The sequence below is a fragment of the Lutjanus erythropterus genome, chromosome 10, assembly GCF_056507025.1.
Source record: "Lutjanus erythropterus isolate fLutEry1 chromosome 10, fLutEry1.hap2, whole genome shotgun sequence".
Lineage (NCBI taxonomy): Eukaryota > Metazoa > Chordata > Actinopteri > Lutjaniformes > Lutjanidae > Lutjanus > Lutjanus erythropterus.
This window is the reverse complement of record NC_139326.1, coordinates 24,067,227-24,089,530: the sequence shown is the minus strand read 5'-3', so window position 1 is coordinate 24,089,530 and position 22,304 is coordinate 24,067,227. Positions and strand designations below refer to the sequence as shown.

The following is a 22,304-nucleotide window of genomic DNA, read 5'->3' as shown; positions in this document are numbered from 1 at the left end:
TGTGTAGTACTCTCTCCATCTCATGTTAACTTTATATAGACTCCACTGTATACTTTTTCGTGTTTTTGTGTTCTAGCTTTTTTTTCATATTGGCCATTGAAGGCCGGTTTATATCCAAGTTCAAGTTATTTTCTTTTTTTCTTTTGCTTTTTGTAAAATGGCTATGAGTCGACATAAACACATTAATTCCATTCTGTCCTTGGCTCTGAAAGGCTTCAAGAGCCATCCAAACTTTTTTGTGTTCTCTCCCTTAAAGGCGTGCCATGATCCAAAGGTAAGCTGAAGAGTTGCCTCAGCACCAAAATTCAAAGGACAGGACTGGAAGTTGTTATCACTCTTAACTTGGTTGCCATATCTTTTATAATATATGGGGACTTTTTTAAAAAATAAATGAATGATATTGGTGTTTTTCCTGATGCTGTTAAAGGATTTGTTTACATCAGCAGTAAAAGGGGTCTTTGATTTATTATATATGTTGACAAAAATTCAGATTTTCTATCAAGACAAACTGAATGAACTTAGCGAAGATTTAAACATTAAAAGACACAGGTTCAAGAAGTTGAGCCATTTATGTTGTTTGGTCACTGACACAGACTGGAAATAGAAACAGTCTGTCGGTTTCAAAAAGGTAGTATACATAGTACCTTTTGTTCCACTGTGGGATTTTTTTGTGGTATTTCTAAAGGATTATGACTATGTTCGTGAGATTAGCACAGCTTTTGTTGTGTTTTCAGTGTGGCTGACACTGAGGTCACTGCAAACATACTGCGCATAATAATTATTTTCAGCCCTTTTCACCAAAATGTAACAAGGAAAAAAATGTCCTTAATGTTCAATTGTAAGCTGTTGAAACAGATTTTTTACTAATTTCCTTTCCACAAAGCCCATAATCTTTCCAATTCAAAAGCAATAATGAAAAGCCATAAAATTATTCTTCAAAGAAATAAAGTACTCTTTCCACTCTTTTTAAGGTTGTAAAGAGCAGAATGAACCAATTTTGATGCCCTGCAGTGAATTATTGCGCACGCACACATACACACGCACGTGCACACACACAGGAATGCACACCGTACACACTTCAGAGGACTACAGACTGTGAAATTACCCAATCAGAGGGTCTTGTCGCTTCTCAGACATTAGTCATCACACATAGGCCTAACTTAGGTGATGCACACACACATACACACAAACACACACAGTGTAGGCAGAGGGGTTTGAAAATTTCATAAAGCTCCATTAAAGTTAATGACACACCAAATCCAAAATAATGTGTTAGAAGAAATGTGTGTGTGGTGTGTGTGTGTGTGTGTGCAAAACTGGTCTTGCCCAATAAGCGCACTACACAAGTTGCGTAGGGCTCCATGAGGTACGCAAGGGGCCCACTCTCCTCTTGTGTCAAAGCTCACGTCAGTGTTTACCACTTTGATGAGAGGATGAAGCAGAACTAAAGAGAAAATAACATCCTGAGGGTGAATAGAGTGAACAGTAATCAGGTAAACTTGTGTTTGCTCCTCTCCATGTTTGATGTCGTTCATTCACAGTGACATTAAGTTGATGTGACAGTTTGCAGCACATGATGCACCTCCCTCTGTTTGTCTAATGTGAGATGTGCTTGGCGGTGTGTCTGTGTTATGCTCACAGCCACATCTGGGGCTGTTCTGTGTCTTTGTACCTGATATAAGTGAAATTAAGATAAGTGCATCGCTCATGCACGCTTCCCCAGAGCAGCTTTTGTGGAGACCAGTCTGTCTGTCCAGACAATATATGGACATGATGTTAACTCCTCCTAGATGGCCCGGAGTATAAAAAGTATTCATATCTTTCACTAATGCAAAAGTACTAATATAAGACTGTAAAGAGTAAAGGTCCTGCATTCACAAAACCTTACTGAAGTAAATGTATGGAAACATTATCAGATAAATGTGCTCTGATCACACATGGACAGTGTATAAATGACCATCAAAAGGCTGCTGCTACGCACAATCAAACACGCCACATGTACAGCAGGGGAGCGCTGCACACAAACACTCAATAGGAGCAGAGTTAATAGACACATGCTGTGGCCTAACTTTTTTTTTATGCAGTTTCACATACACAGTACGCCCATTGTCATCAGCAGTGACAAATATAATAAAATTTGAGTGTTTCAAGTCTTCATCTTCATGACCTCTTCTTCAACTCAGCTGTAACCATTGTTACCTGAACTGTGTACATAGTCCAACCATCATGGTTTATTTGGAGGTGGCTTCAGCACCGTCCTACTCTGGTCGATGGTTCTTCCAGTTTTGTTCACTGCTGCTGCTGCTGCTGGCAGGAATGGCAAGAATGCCCCAAGCGAGTACAGCCAGCTTTGAATAAGTGAGATGATGTTCTCGCCACCAGCCAAAAGGATCCATGTCATTGTTCCACTTCATCGATGGTATTATCCACAGGCAGATTTTCCCAGTCTTCAAAATCCACTGCAACTTTCTTTGGTGCTGGACTTGGACCTGGTCCATCACCTGCGGCTGCTGCTTCAGTGGCAGTGGTGAGGTCACTCAGCTGTCATCTCACCTCTTGGTGCAGCTCATCTCTCTAACGACTGTTTAACAATTTGAGCTGGCTGTGTTTCGGCCATAGGAAAGTGGCAATTTTGTGTTGGTCCTTTATTTCAACTTTTCGTGTGATCCAGTCAAGATGCCACTCACAAATAACAGTCTGGTATGGGGTGTCTGTTGTTGTTCTCCTGAAGCGGCGCTCCTGCCGATCGAACCAGAGGAACACTAGGTTCGATGTGGTGTACTTCAGGTTCCTTCAAGTTCATGCTGGGCATCAAAGAAGGGTTACAGGAACTCAATAAGACAATCAAGCTCATCTGGGCCTTCTAGCTTCTCACCCAGCTCTTGGTACACCAAACACACAGAATTTAAAGTTAGTTAGACAGTGCTGAATCTCATGTCCCCCATGTGCAACACTGATTTCAGCAGCAAACCTGCCAAGCTCCTCCACATGCTTCACCAATGCTTTGGCAGCTTGCAGAGTGTCCAAAACCTCCGGTGCCACTTGTGCCAGCTGTGTGTGGTCGAGGTCATGGCGCATTATGGTGTTGTACAGGTGATCCTGGCAGTCTAGTCTGTGTGGTCTGAGTGCAGCTATTTCATTTGCACCCCAGTCCATCATTTGTACCACTTTATTGAGCACACTGATGTCCAACCCATATTCTGTTAGCAGTCTGATTATTTCTCTCGATATTGTCACTTGTTTTCGTGTCTTCTGTATTCACTTCAATAAATATTTAATTTAGCTGCTCAGTCATCAGCTTATGTGTCTCTGTGGCCAGCTCGTGGCACCATCAGGACACAGATGTGGAGTCTGGCAGTATGTCCCTTACTGACACAGGACCATATGCAGCACCGGGGTTAATAAGCTCTTGAGCTAAAACTGTCTCCTGCAATGGAACGAAATGGTCTTATACAGTATCTTTGCAGCAGTATACCACACACCTCTCTATGACCTTTGCTTTGGTCTGCTGCGTGTTTTTCTTTGAGGAGGTGGTAGCAAAGCCAGTAATAGTAGTCTACAAACCACCTGCATAGCAGGTGCCCTCTGCACCCTCTGTACACATGTCGCTGCAAGGCTGAATTCCCAGTCTTTTGCTATTGTATCTCATCAATGTCCCACACATTTTCCATTCACAAAACCAACTGCTTCTTTATCACCTGCATTGACAACTGAATCTAAATGCCTCCATACCGCCAATTTCCCTGCATGCTTTTGGGCATTTTTAAACTTTCCTGATGACAAGTTTTGTGTGGTGTCCTTAATTTTCATTCATTTAGGCCTACTATTTAAATGAATGAAATGTAATTATTGTGTTGCGTTCAGGCATTGTCACATAAATAACAAACTCTGGCACTAAATAAGCTGTTGCACAACACAGCAGCATGTCAAGTAGGCCGAATCCGAGCATGATTTCTGATTTGTTATCCGAACCTGGTTCAACCCATTGGAACCTGATGGGTCCTGTCGGGATCAGGTCAGGTATCCACACTCTGGTTTACATGGCTCTCCAGTCAGTTAGTAGGGCCCCTTAGCAGAATTTTGCTGAGGGCCCCAATGGAGGTCAGGACCAGCTCTGTGTGTATGTGTGTGCATGTGTGCTAGCATATGTGTGTGCTAGTATGCATGCATGCATGTATGTGTGTGTTTGCCTATTTAAGTGAATAGTCAGTAGAGGTGTCAGGATGTGAATATCACAGCCAAGTTGTTTTATCTCCACTTTTCATTTTCCTGTGAAAAAAAAAAAAGATTTAGTGAATGTTAACAAGAAGTCATGTTGACAACAGACACCCTGTAAAACAATCTGTGATTCTCAACTTACTAAAGTTACTCTGACCCTCTGGCACAAGCTGCAAGCACACACTTTATCTACACCAGTTTGCCCACACATACTGCACATATTGCAAAAATGACAAATAAAGCAACTTGAACTAAAAAAGGACATGCACATAAAAATACAACACACACCCACAATAAAGAAAGGTGAAACAAAGATGAAGCAAGAAGCAAACAATTGCACATCTATAGCCTACAGCACGTGTGTCAAGCTCAAGGCCTGCAGGCCTAATCTTGCCCAGTATCTCATTTTATATGGCCTGCGAGAGCTTGCAAACATAGCATTAAATAGCGTTTCCAACAGTGGCACTCTAGCAGAGTGGTTGTAGCTAGTAAGATTATAGTAGCAGCCAATCAAAATGACATCATTTCATTTTTAACTCAATATACAGTTTGGATCTGAAACCTGGTTGCACTGCTTGTGCTGGTACACAATCTGACACTAATCTGCCCTAATTGTCATGGACTTTTGCTTTCAGAGCTAGTTATTAATTGTCAAGGCATTACTACAACCAATAATAATTTAATGCAGAGGCACTTAATTAATATTATAACAAGTAGATACATTTATACAGTCTTACAACCCGTTTGAGGAAAACCATAATGCTGATAAGACCCAGGATGGAGTTGAGTTTGACACCCCTGGTCTAGAAGAAAGGTAAACAGTAAAGCTGCCTTGATGTAAAGTTTGCCATCCTATAATAGTTGGTGCAATGCGTCATTTCCGGACCAAAAATGCCAATAGATCTTGGTTATGAAATATCTTGTGCTGGGGTGAGTTAATCCTCGTTGACGCAGGCCACCTCTACAGTATCTATACTGAATATACTCAACCATGATTCAGTTTATTCAGAAAGACACAGGTTTATAAAACGTTTCTTAAACCTAAACCCAATAAAAACTATTCTCAACAGTACTGCTTATTCACTTCATTTTTATGTGATGACGCTATATCTAGACAGTGATTCAGAGATGTTATGGTACTGTTATTGTATGCTATTTGTAAGGTCAGGTAAATATAGACATGGGGAGAGCACAGAGAGAGGCTCTATAAGCAGACATTTAACTAAGAAAGAAAGAATTTAAAATACTGCTGCAGGTGAAAATCTTTGGGTCTACATCAGGCTGTGACATATAGTGCAGACACACAGATATGGGTGGTAAAATATGCCTTCATTTATGTTTGTTTGCTAAATTAACTGACAAAATTTTTAAATAGGTCAGTTTTCTGGAGGCCAAGCTGGAAGCTAGTGGAGGAGAGATTCGGAGTGTTGAGTTATGACCTGCGGTAAAGATGCACCTTTCTGAATATTGTTGACTGTGTGCAAATGTCTGCCTTGCTTTCAGGTGAAGTACGGTCGTTTTGGCTTTGTGTGGGATGCAGCAGTGCTGGAGTACGTCGCTAATAATGATGAGGACTGCTCGTTCTACACTGTCAGCAACAACGCACCAGACCGTGGCTACGGAATCGCCATGCAGCACGGCAGCCCCTACAGGGACATTTTCTCCCAGAGGTAAGAGTCATAACGGTAAACAACAGTCAGCAGCATCCTTGACTGCATTTTATTTGTTATTTAAAGGATGTGTTCCAGATGCACATTGACTGGGATGCCATTTTGTTCCTTTCTGTTCATCTCATCTTGTCTTAAGCTTTAGGTTGAGAAATCTCCCCTATTTTTGAGGAGTTGTGAAAAAATGGAGAACGTCAGTAGGGCTGTGACAATTACCGCATTACCGCAATGCCATGGTCGCATGATCACCACAGGATTGAGCTCTTTATTGTCATCGGTGCCACTTTTATTTTGAAGGGTCAATCTATGTTATTGGGTGTGCAATGCATTTCAGATCAGAGCTGTACACACAAGTCTGGAACACAACCTGTGATTGGCTGACACTAAACCCAAAGCATCTTAGGAAGATGCTAACAACAACACAACTGTTTTTCTAGGTGGATAATGGATAAAAAAAAAAAAATCACAGAAGGCATTCAGTGTTCAATTTATCATCATTAGGATTTAATTTGACTACATCCTCAAAAAGACACTGCAGTTCAAGGCTGGATTACAAAGCCTCTGAAAGAGATATAATCACACCGGAGCCATCATTGTAAAGGTGCAATGCTAATGTTAGTTTTATTTGTTTAATGTTAATCTTTCTGACTGACGGCTTACTGCAAAGTTTAGTTTAGTTCAGCACCAACACTCAGCCTGCCACTCGCTTTCTATTTTGTGGAAAGGGCAGTTGTGTTTGGGCAGTCACACTAACTGCCATACCATGGGAATACGTTGCCTTTTCACCAGGGTGAAAAATCCTTGCCATCACAGCCCTAAACTTCAGGAGAGGTCATGTAAGTTTTTACTGCTCCAAATTCATTTCAGCCAAATAAAAAAAATGGCCACTCCCATAAAGTTTGCCCCTCTTCCTGCCTGAAAAATTTCCCCTCTAGGTCAGACACCAAGTAAATAGCAGATTAAATTGTACATCTATCTTCCAGTGGAAAGAGGAGAATGGCACTTTCACAACTTGTGTGTAGTTAGGCTGCCTAACCTCAGCACAAACCATTGGTTCGCATTGAGGTTAAGCAAGTCTGACAACACTGCCTCAATAAGTCAACAGTAGACATTGAAGATGTGTACGAACTGATCCCAGCTGTTTATCGTGCCGCTGGAGCGCACAGTGGGTTTGTTTGTTCACAGAATCTCATGGATCGGGAAAGTAATTGAGTTTATTCATTCATTCAGAATTTATTTGGTCGCTTTTGACTTTTAGGTAGCTTGGTAACCACAAAAAGGTAATTTACTCATCTCCTGTCAGCTGTTGAGCTGTCTGCACCCTACTTTACAATGCTGAGTGTCCTTGTTTTTTTTTGTTTACATTAATTCGTAATGCAGTGCTACAATATAAACCACATCACCAGATTGCAGGTTCAGTCATATGAGGTGAAGTAGCTCTGTGATGTCCACATAAGGAGTGCTAGCATCCCATCAGAGAATCATGTTTGTTTTATTTGTGAGCAAGCATGAGATCATTTCAAGAGGAGGGGAAAACAAAAATGTCTAATGCTTTCATTGAGCTCTCATAATTTTTATTATGTAAAATAGTCTTGTTTTATGTGTGTGTATGTGTGTTAATAGATGGAAACGTATTTTACGTGCATGGGCCAAAATGTGTGAGCTTTACGGAGTGCGTGAGTGACTAGGCCTGTCTGTTTATAGCTCTGGATCCGGTGGAGCGTTGCGCTTCAGAATATTGCCTATCATGGCTGTTATTAAAATAAACAAGCAATTAATTGACAGGCCATGTTTCCAATTCCCTCCTATTATTTCGGGGGCAATGTCACACTCTCGGGAAGACAGTTTCAAACAGTTTACTCACACTGGTCCCCATGGTTCAAACGAAAACAGACACTGAAATTATCAGGAGTAAGAAATAATCACAGAGGTATAATTGTTTTGTTTTTCTACACAGTGATTTCTAGATTTTTCATCCTGACATTCTGTATTAAACAGATTAATGAAGCACGAAGAGGTGGTTTAACAGAAACTGTATTAGCAGTCCATGCCCTGACACCATGGAGAGAAATGTTTAACTCAGTTTGATTATCTTTGGTAGCCTGATCATAACAAGTCTGGAGACTCATTGATGATTACAACTTGATTTGTGTTTATTCAAAATAAAACAATACTTTACTGGGCTGGTATTTTTCCTCATAATAATTAGATCAACCACCGCTGCATTTGAGCAGAATAAAATCAACTCTAATAATATTAATTAAATTGGGGATTACATCTACATTTATACTGATTGATCATCATTGTTGTTGTTCATATTAACACCCATGGAAGATAGAATTTTTGTTTTTAGTTTGACAGTATCAAAAAAGTTGGAGTTGTTAAATTATTAAGCAGTCAATCGTAATCTCTATCTGCAGCACCAAGCCCAGAATGCTGTGACGGCACCTTTCCAACATACTGAAGGGAAATGTTGTGGAACTAGTGTACAAGCCTGAGCATTACTGAGTCTACCAAATGACACAGACTGCAGTATCTACAGAAATGAGATGATTTTGTTCTCATCAGTCAGCTGCTGCATGGATCTAATTCTCTAAAAGTGAATTTATAAAATGGTAACACAGCAACTGGACAGGGAAAAAGCCGGCCTAAAACCACTAGTGCTATTGGGAGGAATTATATAAGCAGCTAACATCTGCTAAGCCTGCTTAAAGTCGTCTCAGATGCCAGTACAGCCTCATGTGTGAGACTCTACAGTCTCAGTGTAAAGATACTGCTCCTGTACCAGTATATTCTGTCAGGCTTTTCTTTACTCTTTCTATAATTCATATTTCATGTCTTGGCTTAACATGGCAAATGAAAAATATTGACAGCCTCAGGCTTTTCTGTTTTGTTTTAGAAGGGCATGTTCTATGTCAAGATCTGTGTAAGTCTTTTGATTCTGTCTATCACAACACTTTTTCAGATGAGCCTGTCCATGGTTTGGACTTCTTGCTGTTTTTCATGGCTGTCTGGGGGATTTCAGACTGTTCAAATCAAGCCCTATGAAGCACTAAGAAAGGTGTCCCACAAGAATCAATGCTTGGTCGCTATGTATTTACTCATAATAGTAATTTTGCAGCTCGCGACAAAATATATGTATGTCATACCTGTTGATTAACCCACTCATCTCTTTAGTGGTAATGTAGCTGATATACTACATGGGCCGTATTGCAGAAACTTCCTATCTTAAGTTAAGATAGGAAGAGTCTGAAATAGGATTTTTGTAATACAAAGGCAAATCCTAGCGAACTTTAGGAATCCTGTATTACCTCATTTAATCCAATCATGTCTCAGTTTGGGAAATTCTCCTCATTCCAACTACTATAATGATACCTACCAACCAACACGACTTCTCTTATCTCACCAAGCCAAACTGGTGTTTTTTTAAAAACATACTGAAACATACACTGAAGCAAAACTAAAAATGGTGCAAAAATAACAATGAGCACTTAACTTCAAGAGAGATGAGTTTGAGGTTCTTTTGAATAAATTTACAAGAATGCTAGCTTGAGATAAAAGAGAGTGGACTAAAGAGAAAAGCCATACGGATTAAACAAGTTAGTTAACACTACCATTAGCTGCTGTTAGCAAACACTACTGTTAGCTACCATTGGTTAGATAGTAAGGTAGCTACTACTACAGATGGAAAAGTGAAAATTAGGACAACTTAACACTTTTGGGAAGTTAGGATTGATTGATTTAGGAACTCTCTAATCTGTAATGTTCTTTTTCCTAAATCAGATCCTAACCCTAATTACCATAGTTACCAAATAGTTAAGATCTGCAATTTAGGAAATTTCTTTAACACGACCCTAGCACTGTAAACACATAGGAATGTGGTGTGATATCAGATTGTGCCACAGTAGTCATATGAACTCATTGCTTTTAAACTAAAAATTCTAATTACATTCTTACATTGAAATAAAGCTCAGTTTCACCTTTGAAAACTGAAAAAATATACTGTCTATTATCTTACCTATGTTGGATTATGTGCGCTTACTTTGAAGTTAGAGACACAAATTCCTCTGAGGTTTACTTGCAGATATTTTAAATTATAATTTTGATTGTTTTAATTGTCTGTGAGTGTGATGATTGTTTTTGTTCCCATATTTTTTTCTTTAGTCCCTTCTTCAAAAGAGATTTTAATCTAAAATTAAATTTCTTGAGTTGATCATAACATGAAAAGAACAAAGGACAAGAGAAAATTCAATCCTATAAAGAGAACACAAACATGATACATAAATACGCCGGTAATTGATAAAGATCCAAATAGCCTGTGATTGTGTGGCATAATTGGAGAGAGAATCAACATCTTCTGAAGAGTACTTACTTCTTTATGTGTTTTTGTGCAGATCAGTGAGTGTGTGCATTCTGCATAGTTGAGGAGTGTTTACTGTCTGCAGGTCCCTGGAGGTAATATGAGAAATGAAAAAGAATTTATTTGCTTTGACACTTTGGATAGAAAGAGAGAAGGGCAGTGTCTGTAGAAATAAACAGACTGCTACAACTTCATCGTTTTCAACCACTTTGTTATAAGGAAGCCATTTCTAGAGCACAAGTGCAGCACCACTATCTGTTTGTGTTTCTACTTGTGTGTGTGTGTGTGTGTGTGTGTGTGTGTGTGTGTCTTTGTTTCTGTTTGTATGTGTGTGGATCTGGGTGTATTTGTCGGCACTGTCGAACAAATAATGTGCAACTGTGTACGCGATTGCATGTGTGTGGGCGCTGCTGCTCTGTGATTGATTGAGACAGCCTGCAGATTTACCAGAGTCAGAAAACAGTAGCATAAAGGGCTAGTGCGCTAATTTAAACTGACAGCTACTGACAAGTTGTTTTGAAGTGCTGAAGGGGCAAGATTGTGAAAAAAATAAGCCCTCTCTCTCAGGCATACATTATTTTTGTCTGTGCGAGTCTGCAGGCATTGATGTGAGAATTTAAAATAGAAGATTTAATCCATAGCAGATGGACATCTTGAGGGTGCTGCAGTCTAAGAAGATAAGCTGCAGGCCAGACATTTTATTGTGCATACTGAACACGATTACGTTTTACATTTCGATTGCAAGATAGATGAGATGCCTCTTTGTTAGTGATTATGGTCAGGACTGCAGAATTCAAAATGTACAGTGGAGTGAGTGCAATGAATTCAATGAAAATAGATGATAAATGTGGATAAACAGTACAGAGAAAATTAATTATATGCTCATTAGTATGATATCATGGTCCAGGGTTGTTTTCATTATAATTCTTCTTTCCAATTTAGGTACATGTGGAGTGAGCAAAGAGCGTTGCTTCTACCATATGAATTAGATTAAGGTCACTCCACTTGTTACAAAATTCAACACCAAAGATACATTCATATTGTTGTTTTATTACCTGCCTGCAGGCAAGTTTGGCCTCAGGGCTGACAGTTTAGTGTTTCTACAACAGAGCCTTTGTACGCTATATTTCTGTGGGGACCACGGCAGGGCATGTTGTATGGGACGCTTGAGGGCTTGAATGGTGCATACAAGAGCGACAAATCATTGTCAGTCACAGACACATAACACCTCAGAGTCCATGGGTTAGAGTGCTGTGGTGAGCATACACCTCCGGCTGGCTAGAAATTACATTAGTCTGTTAGTCTGTGGCTTGTTATTTCTTCAGTTGTGTGAAAGTAACCAGAGACGGGCACAAATACATCAAGAAGTATCTTGTCACAAATTACAAATACTTTCTCATCAAATGTATTTAAATGAAATATATATATAGTATTGGTCTGAAAAGAAAATACTGGTATGGGAAATGTGTTTCATTCAAATACAAATAATTCATAATTTAAAAATACAAAAATGCATTCTGTACAAACTTATATTATCACATTTTATGTAGCGTTAATATGGGTATGACCTTGAAATATGATGAATGTGAACCTGACAGGTCATGTGATTCACTTACATTTAGCCAAAGACTGTGATTAGATTACCTTTTTTTTCATTTTTGTTTTACAGTTTAACCCTGAGAATAAAAAAAGCCTTACTGTAGAATAAAATTACATATTAAATAATGTATTTTAAGTATTTCAAACATACAAATACAAGCTCCTAACGCATTTTGTAACAAAATGCATTTTATTTTTTTCTGCCTAGCAAAATACTAATTACAAAATACACAAAAGTAATTATATGTGTTTTTTCTAAATTTATTTAAATGAAATACAGCCCATCTTTGAAAGTAACCACAGCAGAAATATATTACCCATCAGCTCTGGTTTTCTTGGCAAATAAGCAGGAATTTTGGACAGCTCTGAGGGACTGGAAATTTTTGAGGGCTCAAGTGGTTTATTTATTTCTTATCTTGGACAGAAACACATGTTCTGTCATATAAAGCTGATGGTGCTTTGCAATAAAATAGAAGTATTTAGATCAAATAAGAAAAAAAAACTGGAGCAGAGAGGGCTTGATAAAGTTCATTACTGTTGTTGAGTGTGGGTTTAATGTGAGTAATGAACAGCATAAGGAGTCATTTACTGCTGACCCCTGCTAATGTGTCTCCCTTATTACCATTTGTTTGAATGCATAAAAGAGGTAACAAGGGCAAGGGTTGTGCATATGTCTGTGAATGATAACTATTAACATTATTTATTATATTCTATTTCCTGATATCTTTGGTGCAGACTTGCATTTATTTCAGCCTTGAATCCTGCAATCAGTGCATCTTTTCTTCATTGTTCCCTCTACAGCCTCTTTCTTGTATTTATTTCATATCCTATCCAGACCATAAACTGAAGTCCAAGCAATGTGTTACCAGTATGAAAGTCCTCTACTAGAAGTTGTTTTTAAGTGATATTAAAGTGCTCTGGGTACCAACAAATACAAAGTAAACTGTATACAACTCATAAAAAACGGATTGTTTGTGGTGCTTTTAGTATTCTAGCAAGTATTTATCTCAGCGGCGTTCAAGACAATAAAATTGTCAGCAATAGTTAAAAAAAAACGATAAACTGACTTATGAAAGTTTGGTTATTGCAAACCTTGAAGTGAGATTTAATGAGTCGTGTAGTGGAGTTTTTCTTCAGAAATGTATGATAAAAGATAAAATAAATTGCACCATTGAAGGGCACATATAAATGGCTTTTAAAGCTGCCTTTGGCCATGTAAATCTTACATTTTACTTCCAGCAGAAGGGTTGTAAATGGAGGAGGGCTTCAGGTACGAGCTCTCTGTCACAGCTGTCTCAGGCATTTTTGAAAAACGGCTATGACTGGAATTACTGCAGGTGAAACTGTCATTACTTGACGAAAGCTGTCAATACAGTAAGTGTAATGTTCTGGCAAAAAAATGCCCTAATTGTCCTTGTAAGTCCCTTTTCACCTGAATCTCTTTTTAGGGAAGTTACAAACTGCAGTCACACATTGTCATTGCTATACCTCCTAAACTGATGCCATAATTAGCATCAGTGCCATTTATACTATGCTGAGGATAATTTTTAAAAATATAAAAAAAAAAAAAAAAAAGCTTTCGCCAAGAAATGTTAACTAAAAAATGAGAGCACTTTTACAATTGTTTATTTACACAATAAGAAACCATACAAGGAGTCATGTTTTGTTGAACTTGACTCATGAACTCTGTTTCTCTAAGTCTAATGTGAAAGCATGTAGCATCAAAACAACAGGACAGTTTAACCTGACATCTAAAGGTTGCATTTTGTTTTCTCCAGTAGATGTGATATTACCATTTTTGCTGAGTAATTTTGCATAATTTGTTTTGTTGTATCTACTTTGACCTCACACTGATTCCCTTATTACATCGCCTAAAATTGCATTATGTTGAAGACCGTTTGTTTTTGTTTTTTTTTATTTCATCTGAGCCCTTATTTCCCCACCACTTTCCAACACAAAGTGGCACCCTTGATAATTAGCAACTGAAATCAGGGCAGTAAATCAAGTAAAGCTTCAATGATTCATTTATTAATTGGTAAATCAGCTGCCATCGCATTAATAGGCAACTGTTTTGGTTAATTAATTAACTGTTTGAGTAATTAAGCAAAAAATTAACAGCCAATATTCTATGATTCTAGCATTTCTAATATAAGGATTTTCTGCCTTCCTTTGTCTTATATTATTATGAATTATAGCCTAATTTTGGATTTTGGACTGCTGTTTCCAAATACTCATCAGCAGATTAATTGATATTGAAAACGTGTTAGTTGCAGCCCTAGAGTGCAGTGTAGACGAGGTAGCGGTTACTTTTTGTGTGGTAAATAATAGATTTTTTTCTGCAACCTATACTGAGTACAGTAGTGCCAAATGCAAGTTTGTAATGTATCACATCTCACCAGTGTTAGCAGAGCTGCACTCACTGCACTGGTAAATTGGAGCTTGATAGGCCACAGTTTGTGAATGTTACTGCAGTGAATTTTACCAGCCAAACAAAAGTTGCCTAGAGCAGCTTTAGTTTGCTTACACAGTAGTCTGTTATACTGTATTAGAAGAATAACTCAAGTCTTAGAACTTGGAAAAGTTTCACTTAGTTTCTAATCCTCTGTGAGAAAAGTGACTTTTAGCTTCACTTGCTGTTCTGGTTTTAAGGGCCCCACGGAGCAAGGAACATATTGACTCCGTCTCTTTCTAAAAAGCAGAATGGAAAAAAGAGACACTTGCAAACAACACAAGTAACATTTCCAACAGTTCCTGTGCGTTCAGTCAATTCAAAGATCCTCAGAATCAATTCTAAGTTTTCAGATTTAAAACAACTGAGATTCATTTATTTTGACAAGGCTGCGCCTTATTTTTAAGACTCTTTGTAGTACCATAATACCAGGGCTACATGCATAATCGAAATAAGGCTTGATCAAGGCTCCTGCTGAAGAGGCTAGAAGCTAAAAAGCATGTCATTTGATTCACCATCTCTCCCTCATACATACACACTCATTCAGACAGTGAGCCCAAGTTAAGCTGGAGGCTCTGAAGCCTTCAATTTCCAATCCATGGAAATCACTATCCATGGGGGAAAATAATAAATTTTTTTCCAAGGGTGGTGAGCAAAGAAAGAAAGATTGTGCGTGTGTGTGTGCGTGTGCGTGTGTGTGTGTGTGTGTGTGTGTGTGTGTGTGTGTGTGTGTGTGTGTGTATGCGTTTGTATTGTACGTGTGTATTAGTGTTTCTACAACAGTGACATTGTTCCAGATGACAAAAAATTGATTTAATGTCAAGTGTCAATCTACTATTGCTCTCCTTCTCTCTCCGTCTTTGTCTGAGCTCTCTCAGTCAAAAGCTGTCACTCTTCTACCAATCCATCACAGTAAAACTCAGCCCACACACTTAGTGCATTCATTAAATCTTTATTAATCACAATTAATGATGGGGATGTGTCTCTCTCTCTCTCTCTGTCTGTTTCTCTTTCTTTGTCACTCCCTCACTCTCTCGATGTGTTAATGATGGTTAATGACTGTTTGACTTCTGTCTGTTGTTTATCATAGTTCAGCTTGATAATCTGTTCCAGTTCACCCACACACTGAGGCTTAATGATGCTTAATTGAAAACTTTGTTGACAAAGTGTATGACATTGAACCCTGAGAGCACTAATTGGAATAATTAAGCTTCGTAAACTTTACTTGAGGGACCAAAGACTCATGGGTAAATGACCTCTCCTACCCCATTCCTTGAGCTTCAATACAGTGAGACACTGTTAATTGAAAGGGCAAGATGGTGGCTCAGTCATTAGCCCTGAGTTCCTCAAAGTAAGACGGTCGCACATTTGAATCTGCTTGTTACCAGCTGTGACAGTGTGTGGCTGGTATTCTTTTCACCTTGTGTATCTGTGTGTGTCTGTGTCATCGTGGCAAAATGTGGTCCCTGGAGACACCTACTGTAGTGGGAACTACCACAGAGAAGGTTTTGAGTACTTTGCTAGGCCTTAACAATGCTGTCTGTTAGGGCTGTGCCATATTGTATTGTTCACAGTAATATAGTCATCATTTTTCTATAACTAAAAAAAGTTGTGTTGTAATAATGACAATATTGTGACTTGTTGACAGAATGATGTCACACCATTATACAAAGCGACGGCAATTATAGCTGACAGTGAAAGTAGCATCGCTACCAGCTGAATGGTGGAGGAGTTATTTCCAATAAGGAAAGTGACTTCAGGGGTGTGGAATAGGGGCTTTTCATATTGTAAAAGAATATTGTTATTGCAGAAATACCCTGACTATCGTGATATAGTTTCAGGGCCATATTGCCCACCCCTACTGTCTGTGGACAGATTTTGTCTATGCAGTGGCGTCATAACCATGCAAGATGGATTCAAGAAACTTATAGATGTTGAGTTGAGATCAAAATGAAGGCTGAGTTTGAAGATGAGTGTGGTCTAAGCAAGGGTGCAAAAATTAGGAGAGGAGGAAGTAGGAAAGGGACCACTGGCTCCCCACTTTACTTCCCTGGCCCACATTCAGTTGAGGATCACTGTATCTCAGTTAAGCTAGACCGACTTACAATGGGATCACACCAGCTGTGATGTCATTACTATGTTATTACTTGAGTACACAGCCCATCTTCAAACTCAACCTTCAGTTTGTTCTCCACTACACACCTATAAAGTTTCAAGACTGCATCATCAGTTGTTATACTATCGTGTTGATGAAGACCGGTGAGAACAGTAGTCATACAGTAATGTAGTAATGACTACTCAGTACTCAAGGGCCGGAGCTAGGGCTGGGAATTGTTTAAAAAAATTACAATACCAGTGCCAATACCAGTTGCCTAAAAGTGATGCAAATACCAACTGAGAACTTGTCTTTTCTTTTGTGGCATCCCGGCACACTGAACTGTCAGCTCTTCACTCAACTCCACTTCACCAGACTGTATGAGTTGTAGCTGCTGGAGTATTAGGCCAATCACCTGCTGCATTAAATCAAAGAACACTTGCTGTGATTAGCTAGGAGCAAAACAGGACCTGAGTGTGTTGATGGCCATTGTAGCTGGTGTGATCCAATCCCAAAAAGGTTTCCCCGTTGTGTTTCCTTGTTCCTGTCATGTTTGTTTCCTCTGTGTTCCTTGTGTTTCCATGCCTTTTTGAAGGAGTGCATATTGAGTGCACATGTGGATCTGTGGGTATGAGCCATATCTCGATTTAAGTTAGCTCTCACTGGTTTCACTAGTTTCTAGTATTACCAAAGTTTTGTTGCATACAATAAACTCTTTGGCCCACACAAACATTATGCAATACATGATGCTTGGATTTCCTTTGTCACTTGGCTTCACTGTGCGAGATGGACAATGGAACAAGACTTTGCCATGCCTCCTGTCTGTGCACTAATTTGTCCAGTAAAGAAAAAGAACGCCAGGCACCAGTGTCGGGGGGGATGACAAACACGGATTGTGTGTTTATCAGTGGAAAATGAGTTTGAGTTGGAAACCCCAAATTTTGAAGTTCACCCAGCATTTGCATTGTTTGTATTTTCCACTGTGTGTAATCATGGTGATGATATGTTAACTGTAGCCCATCTCAGCTCTCAAACCTCTCAAGTCAGTGTATTGAAAGATCTTGCACTGAGAAAATCAACACGTTTGAAATTCTCAGGATGTCTGAGACAGTTCAACAGAGTGTTCTGTGATCTGTCAAATGTGTCTAGTACAGCTAAAGTCCTGGCTGTTCTCCTTTAATATACACTCAGCTTTAGACATTCAGCAAATTCCCTCAATATCCAACCAGGTTGTAGACACTGTAACCATGAGATAGAGGCCAGCAAGTCATCTCTGACACTAAAATAAGGCCATGAAAATACTCTGAAGGTCACTGGAGAGACTTCTGGGGTTCAGTCTTTTTATACTTGGTACCAAAATAATACCCACTCAAAAGCAAACTCAAATATGCACCACCAGTGCTGGAATAATATTTCTTCTGTCTGAGCCATCTCCAGCAGTGTGTGGTTGAATAAACAGACTTTCCAGTTGTAGGGATATTGATGTGTGGCTGTGGGTCAGTGTGCTTCAGTCTCAGCGTCTCGGTTATAATTTTTTTCTACGAAAACACAGGGAGAGAAAAATCAGGAGCAGGTGCACTTCGCTGACTGGGTCGATGGTGCTGACTCTGTCTGCTCCCTTCACTGCCCCACTTGCAATAGTGGTAAACAGATTTGGACAAATAAACTAAAGTGACTGCAGAGCAGGTCAGTTGGTAGCTGATAATGTGCCTCTGTTATATATTTTTGACGAGATTGGCTTGATTCTCAATGCAGCTCACGTCGCAAAGCGCAACATGATGTAATGATAATAATCTGCTTTATTGATTCCCCCCGTCTCATCAGGCAGGTCAAAAATCAGGCTCAGCAGACCTTTAGCCTGTGGTGATTCAGCATCTGAGGATACTTTAGTGGGTTGTTTGCTGACACGGGTGCTTGAGCTCAGCTCTCCAGTTGAAGGCTGACCTCCCTAATCACTATGTCACTCTCACCTGCCCAGAGTAATTGAAATACCTGCTGCCACACCAGGTTTCACCAAACTGTCTGTCTCACTATACTTGTTTTAGTGCTCTTGAGGTTAAGGTGAAGTCCAGCCTGTGGATGAAAGTTGATCAAGCTCTTTTTGCCAATTCAATTTCATGTAATTTTGTGTGCAAAATTCACATACTCTCAAATGTCACTATGGTCAATCACAAGACATTCAAAGCACAAAAAGCAGTGATTATAATAAAACATTCATGGGAAATTGATTAAATAAAAAAAAACTACTTTAGCAGATCATTTAAGCAACTGACCCTTTGCTAAGCACCGCCGTCTTTAGTTACTGTTGCTGTACCTGTCAAGCTTTCCATTCTCAGACCATACGTACATACATTAGGTCTTCTCATTTCTAGTTAATGACTGTGGGTTTTGATACCTAAAATGATGACCCTCACTAACAGATTTCATGAGAGTAGCCAGTAGGGCTCACTGAGTCAGTTGAGAAGTCCATCTCCAGCTAGCAGCTTACATCAAAGCATAAAGATGAAGTTAAATCCATTCCTCGCATGCTTGTTCTTGTGTTTTACATTTTTGAAAGACAACATAAAGACGCCGCCCTTCAAACTCATGAAACACTGAGTGTTTCTTGTCCTAGAGCCCCACGCACACTGCTTCAACATGTATACAGTATAATAGCTACAATTTTATATATATTCATAAGTGATGAGGTTTATAGGTTCTATTAACTATGGCCAATAGGTGGCAATGCAGTTCCATGGTAAAGAAGGTGTTAAAACTAATTTCGTAATTCTCTTATATTTCATTATACAAAAATGTAAGTTTGACCAAAAAATCCAGACAAAACCTTTGTTGATTAAGTTTAGCTGATTCGAGCTGACTAGGGGGATATTTTGTTAGCTGAATGTCTCTTACTGCTATTCGGCCGTTTATTTGTTCCACATTTTTGATAAAATTCACAGATTTTTCAACACCCAAAGAATATTCAGTTCTATGAATATGTTAACATGAACTATATCAAAACCAAGAACAAATCTTCTAGCTTCAGACACAAAAAAAGCTTTTGTTCTAGCTTCATTTCACTTCGTTTTCACCATCCTCTTCTTCTGCTGCTCAATTCCAGCGGTTCTCTTCTTCTTTGAGTGACAGTTTTTTGTCAGATGATCTGTCACAGTGTCTCCTACCACCTGGCAGTGAAAACAGCAATTGACGAGATATCTTGTCATTGGTGGCGAAGCGTTGTGTCTTAATTGACAAGTTAGCTCATCAGTGGTGGGGAAAAGGTTAATAGCAGGTCTGAACAGGGTCAGAGTTTTGATTTGAATAAACTAGAGCCATTTTGTTTTCTTTAAATTTGACTGTTCGTGCATTAGTGTGACAAGCCATATATTTTCTCTGAGGTAAAAAGTTCTTGTCTCTTCCGGCAGGTCTCCAATGTTGGCACTTTTACTACTAAAGGGTTATTGTGGAGAGATGAAAGACAACATTTCTGATTACTACAGTGCACATACTTTTACAAACAAATCATATTTTCTAAGCTCATACTCCAGAGAAGGAATTTTTTATCTATTCTGACCCTCAGAACTGCAGTGAAACTTTTTTTATGACTTTATAATATGAACATTATTCTCCATCATGTTTTCCAGCAAGGCTAACACCAGGGAGGCAGCCAGAGACCGCTGATGTTGCCAGCTTTGTGTTAAGCTAGTAACTGAGCTGTCAACCCAGTGTTCTGCTCATCTGAGGAGCTGACAGCCAACGGTCGTCTCAGAGCAACAAACTCATTTTAGCATAACACCTCTGTCTCTCATCCCCCCTCCTCCTCTACCCCCGCTTTGCTCATTTCATTTGACATTCTTCTTCTGTTCGTTCCTCTCATCCTTTGTCTTTTCTGCTCTCTCTGCTCCTCCCCAGCTTCCTTCTCCTTTCCTGTCTCCCCTAATTTCTCACCTGCATTCTGCTTTCCCACGTTGTATGATTTTGTTGTCAGCCATCCATCCAGACTGAACACACAGCCAGGTTTTTCTGTTATTTTGCTCCCCTCAAATTTATCACTCAATTTTCCATCTTCTCCTATTCTCTGGCTCGCTCACATCTCTTTTCCCTCTGTCTTCACATTCTCCCTCCACCTCTCACCTCACCGCAACTTCCATTTTTCACTGTCTCCAACTTAGAAATGTGTATGCTACAGAGGTGACAGGAGGAGAATATTCGTACAAAAGAGCCAGACTGTTCTAGTTGCTGCAGACATACTCCGCCATTCCTTAGACAGCAGTGTTCTCCATGATGATGACGCACTACGCCTGAACACCTCTCGCAGAAACAGTTAAGAGGTCTATCTAGCCAGATCTGAAATTCACTGAACTGTTTCACATTATGCTTGATCATCTAACCTGCACCGCTCTGCATTTTAACTGGCTACAGCTGCAGTAAAAGCTGCTACTGGGGAAAGAGCAGCGTGGGACATAACCTGCATTTATAGGCGCCTTATGGATGGGCCTGGAGAAGACTGCAGAATCAAGACAATATATGGAGTTACAGTGCATTTAAAGGGGCAATAAGTGTGATTTTTACTGCCCCATAGCAGAAAATAGCCATAATATATCTGGAGGAGGGTTGATAGCTGAGTTGATCAATACCAATGACTCAACGATCAGTTTGCCAGGTGCTGAGATAACAGGCTTTCAAAACTCACTTTGTGGCCCGTAGCCTCTGTTTGGAACAGCCCCATCATCCATTTGAATTAGAGAGCCACCCCCCCTACTTCAGCAGTGGTGCAGCAACACAGTGGGAAATCTCTTAACAGTCCATTTTCACTCCAGTAGGGATATCATTTATAACATTAGGGGCTGCTCATTAAAGCTGCTACAAAAAGAGGTTTCTGTCAAATGAAGTCAAATGAATTCCTAAAAGCCCACTCCTTAGGAACATATGTCCCCGTTTTACATATTTAAACATAAAGCATTTTTGTTTGGAAGTAATTACGCAGATTGAAAGTCATTAAGGGCCATTAAAAACTTTGATAAGCCAAACAGATGAAAATCACATGATGATATCCCTTGTTATGACCACCTAAGGCTGCATTCTGTTTGAAACACGATTATCTTATGACAACTTTAATGCTAGCAATTAGCTTACATGTGAAAAGTGTGAATCACACGTTTGCACTTCTATACTTCTTAGGACTCTGAGGACTGTCATAATTCATTCCTTAACTACCTTAACCATTACGATCACATGCCAATCCCTGCTCTTTTGGGCAATCTTAAAGCTACAGTTGGTAACATCTGACAGTGGTGCAGGAGACGATCAGGTTCCTCTGGCTCCCCCTAGTGTTCCTAATGGCATTTGCTCAACGGTCATCCAACCCAAAACATCTGTATTTGATGACCTGGGAATGCTGTCTGATATCATTCCTAACTCATCAACTGTATACACACATCACCACCCCTCAACAACTCATACAGACGTGCATGGTACCTGTTAGCGGCAGAAAGACGCGCCAAGCTTTCAAGTGACTTCAATCTGAATCCATCCATGGCTGTATGAGATGCAGTAGGTTTTCATTCAGGCACAATGAATTCCTACAAATGCCATTAAGAGCACTAGGAGGAGCCAAAGGAACCTTATTTTGTCGCATACTATCTGCCTCATGTACATTAGTGACAGTTTCAGCATATTTGACTAAAAGCTATTTGTATGTAAGTTACCAACTATAGCTTTAACCCTCACCAAATTATATTATTGATTAAAAAACAGGCTCAACTCATAACCAGGACTTTGGAAAAGTTTCAAAATTTACCAAATATTTCCCCATTCTGAAGGCCTAAACTTCAGTCATACTTGTACCAGAGCATGTGTGTGTGTTTGAAAGAGTGAGACAACAAATAAAAAACATATTTTGTTCATGTCCATGACTACCCTGGCTTTCTATTATGT

General features: G+C 39.4%; 1 protein-coding gene across 1 annotated transcript in view; it reads left to right on the top strand.

The window, feature by feature from the left end:
• The window catches only part of grid2 (glutamate receptor, ionotropic, delta 2), a 593,815-nt gene that overhangs the window by 547,445 nt on the left and 24,066 nt on the right, over positions 1–22,304 (top strand). Inside the window, exon 14 of the mRNA XM_084728739.1 lies at positions 5,722–5,888. Coding sequence (XP_084584865.1) covers positions 5,722–5,888 — 167 coding nt within the window. The remainder of the gene's footprint in view (positions 1–5,721; positions 5,889–22,304) is intronic.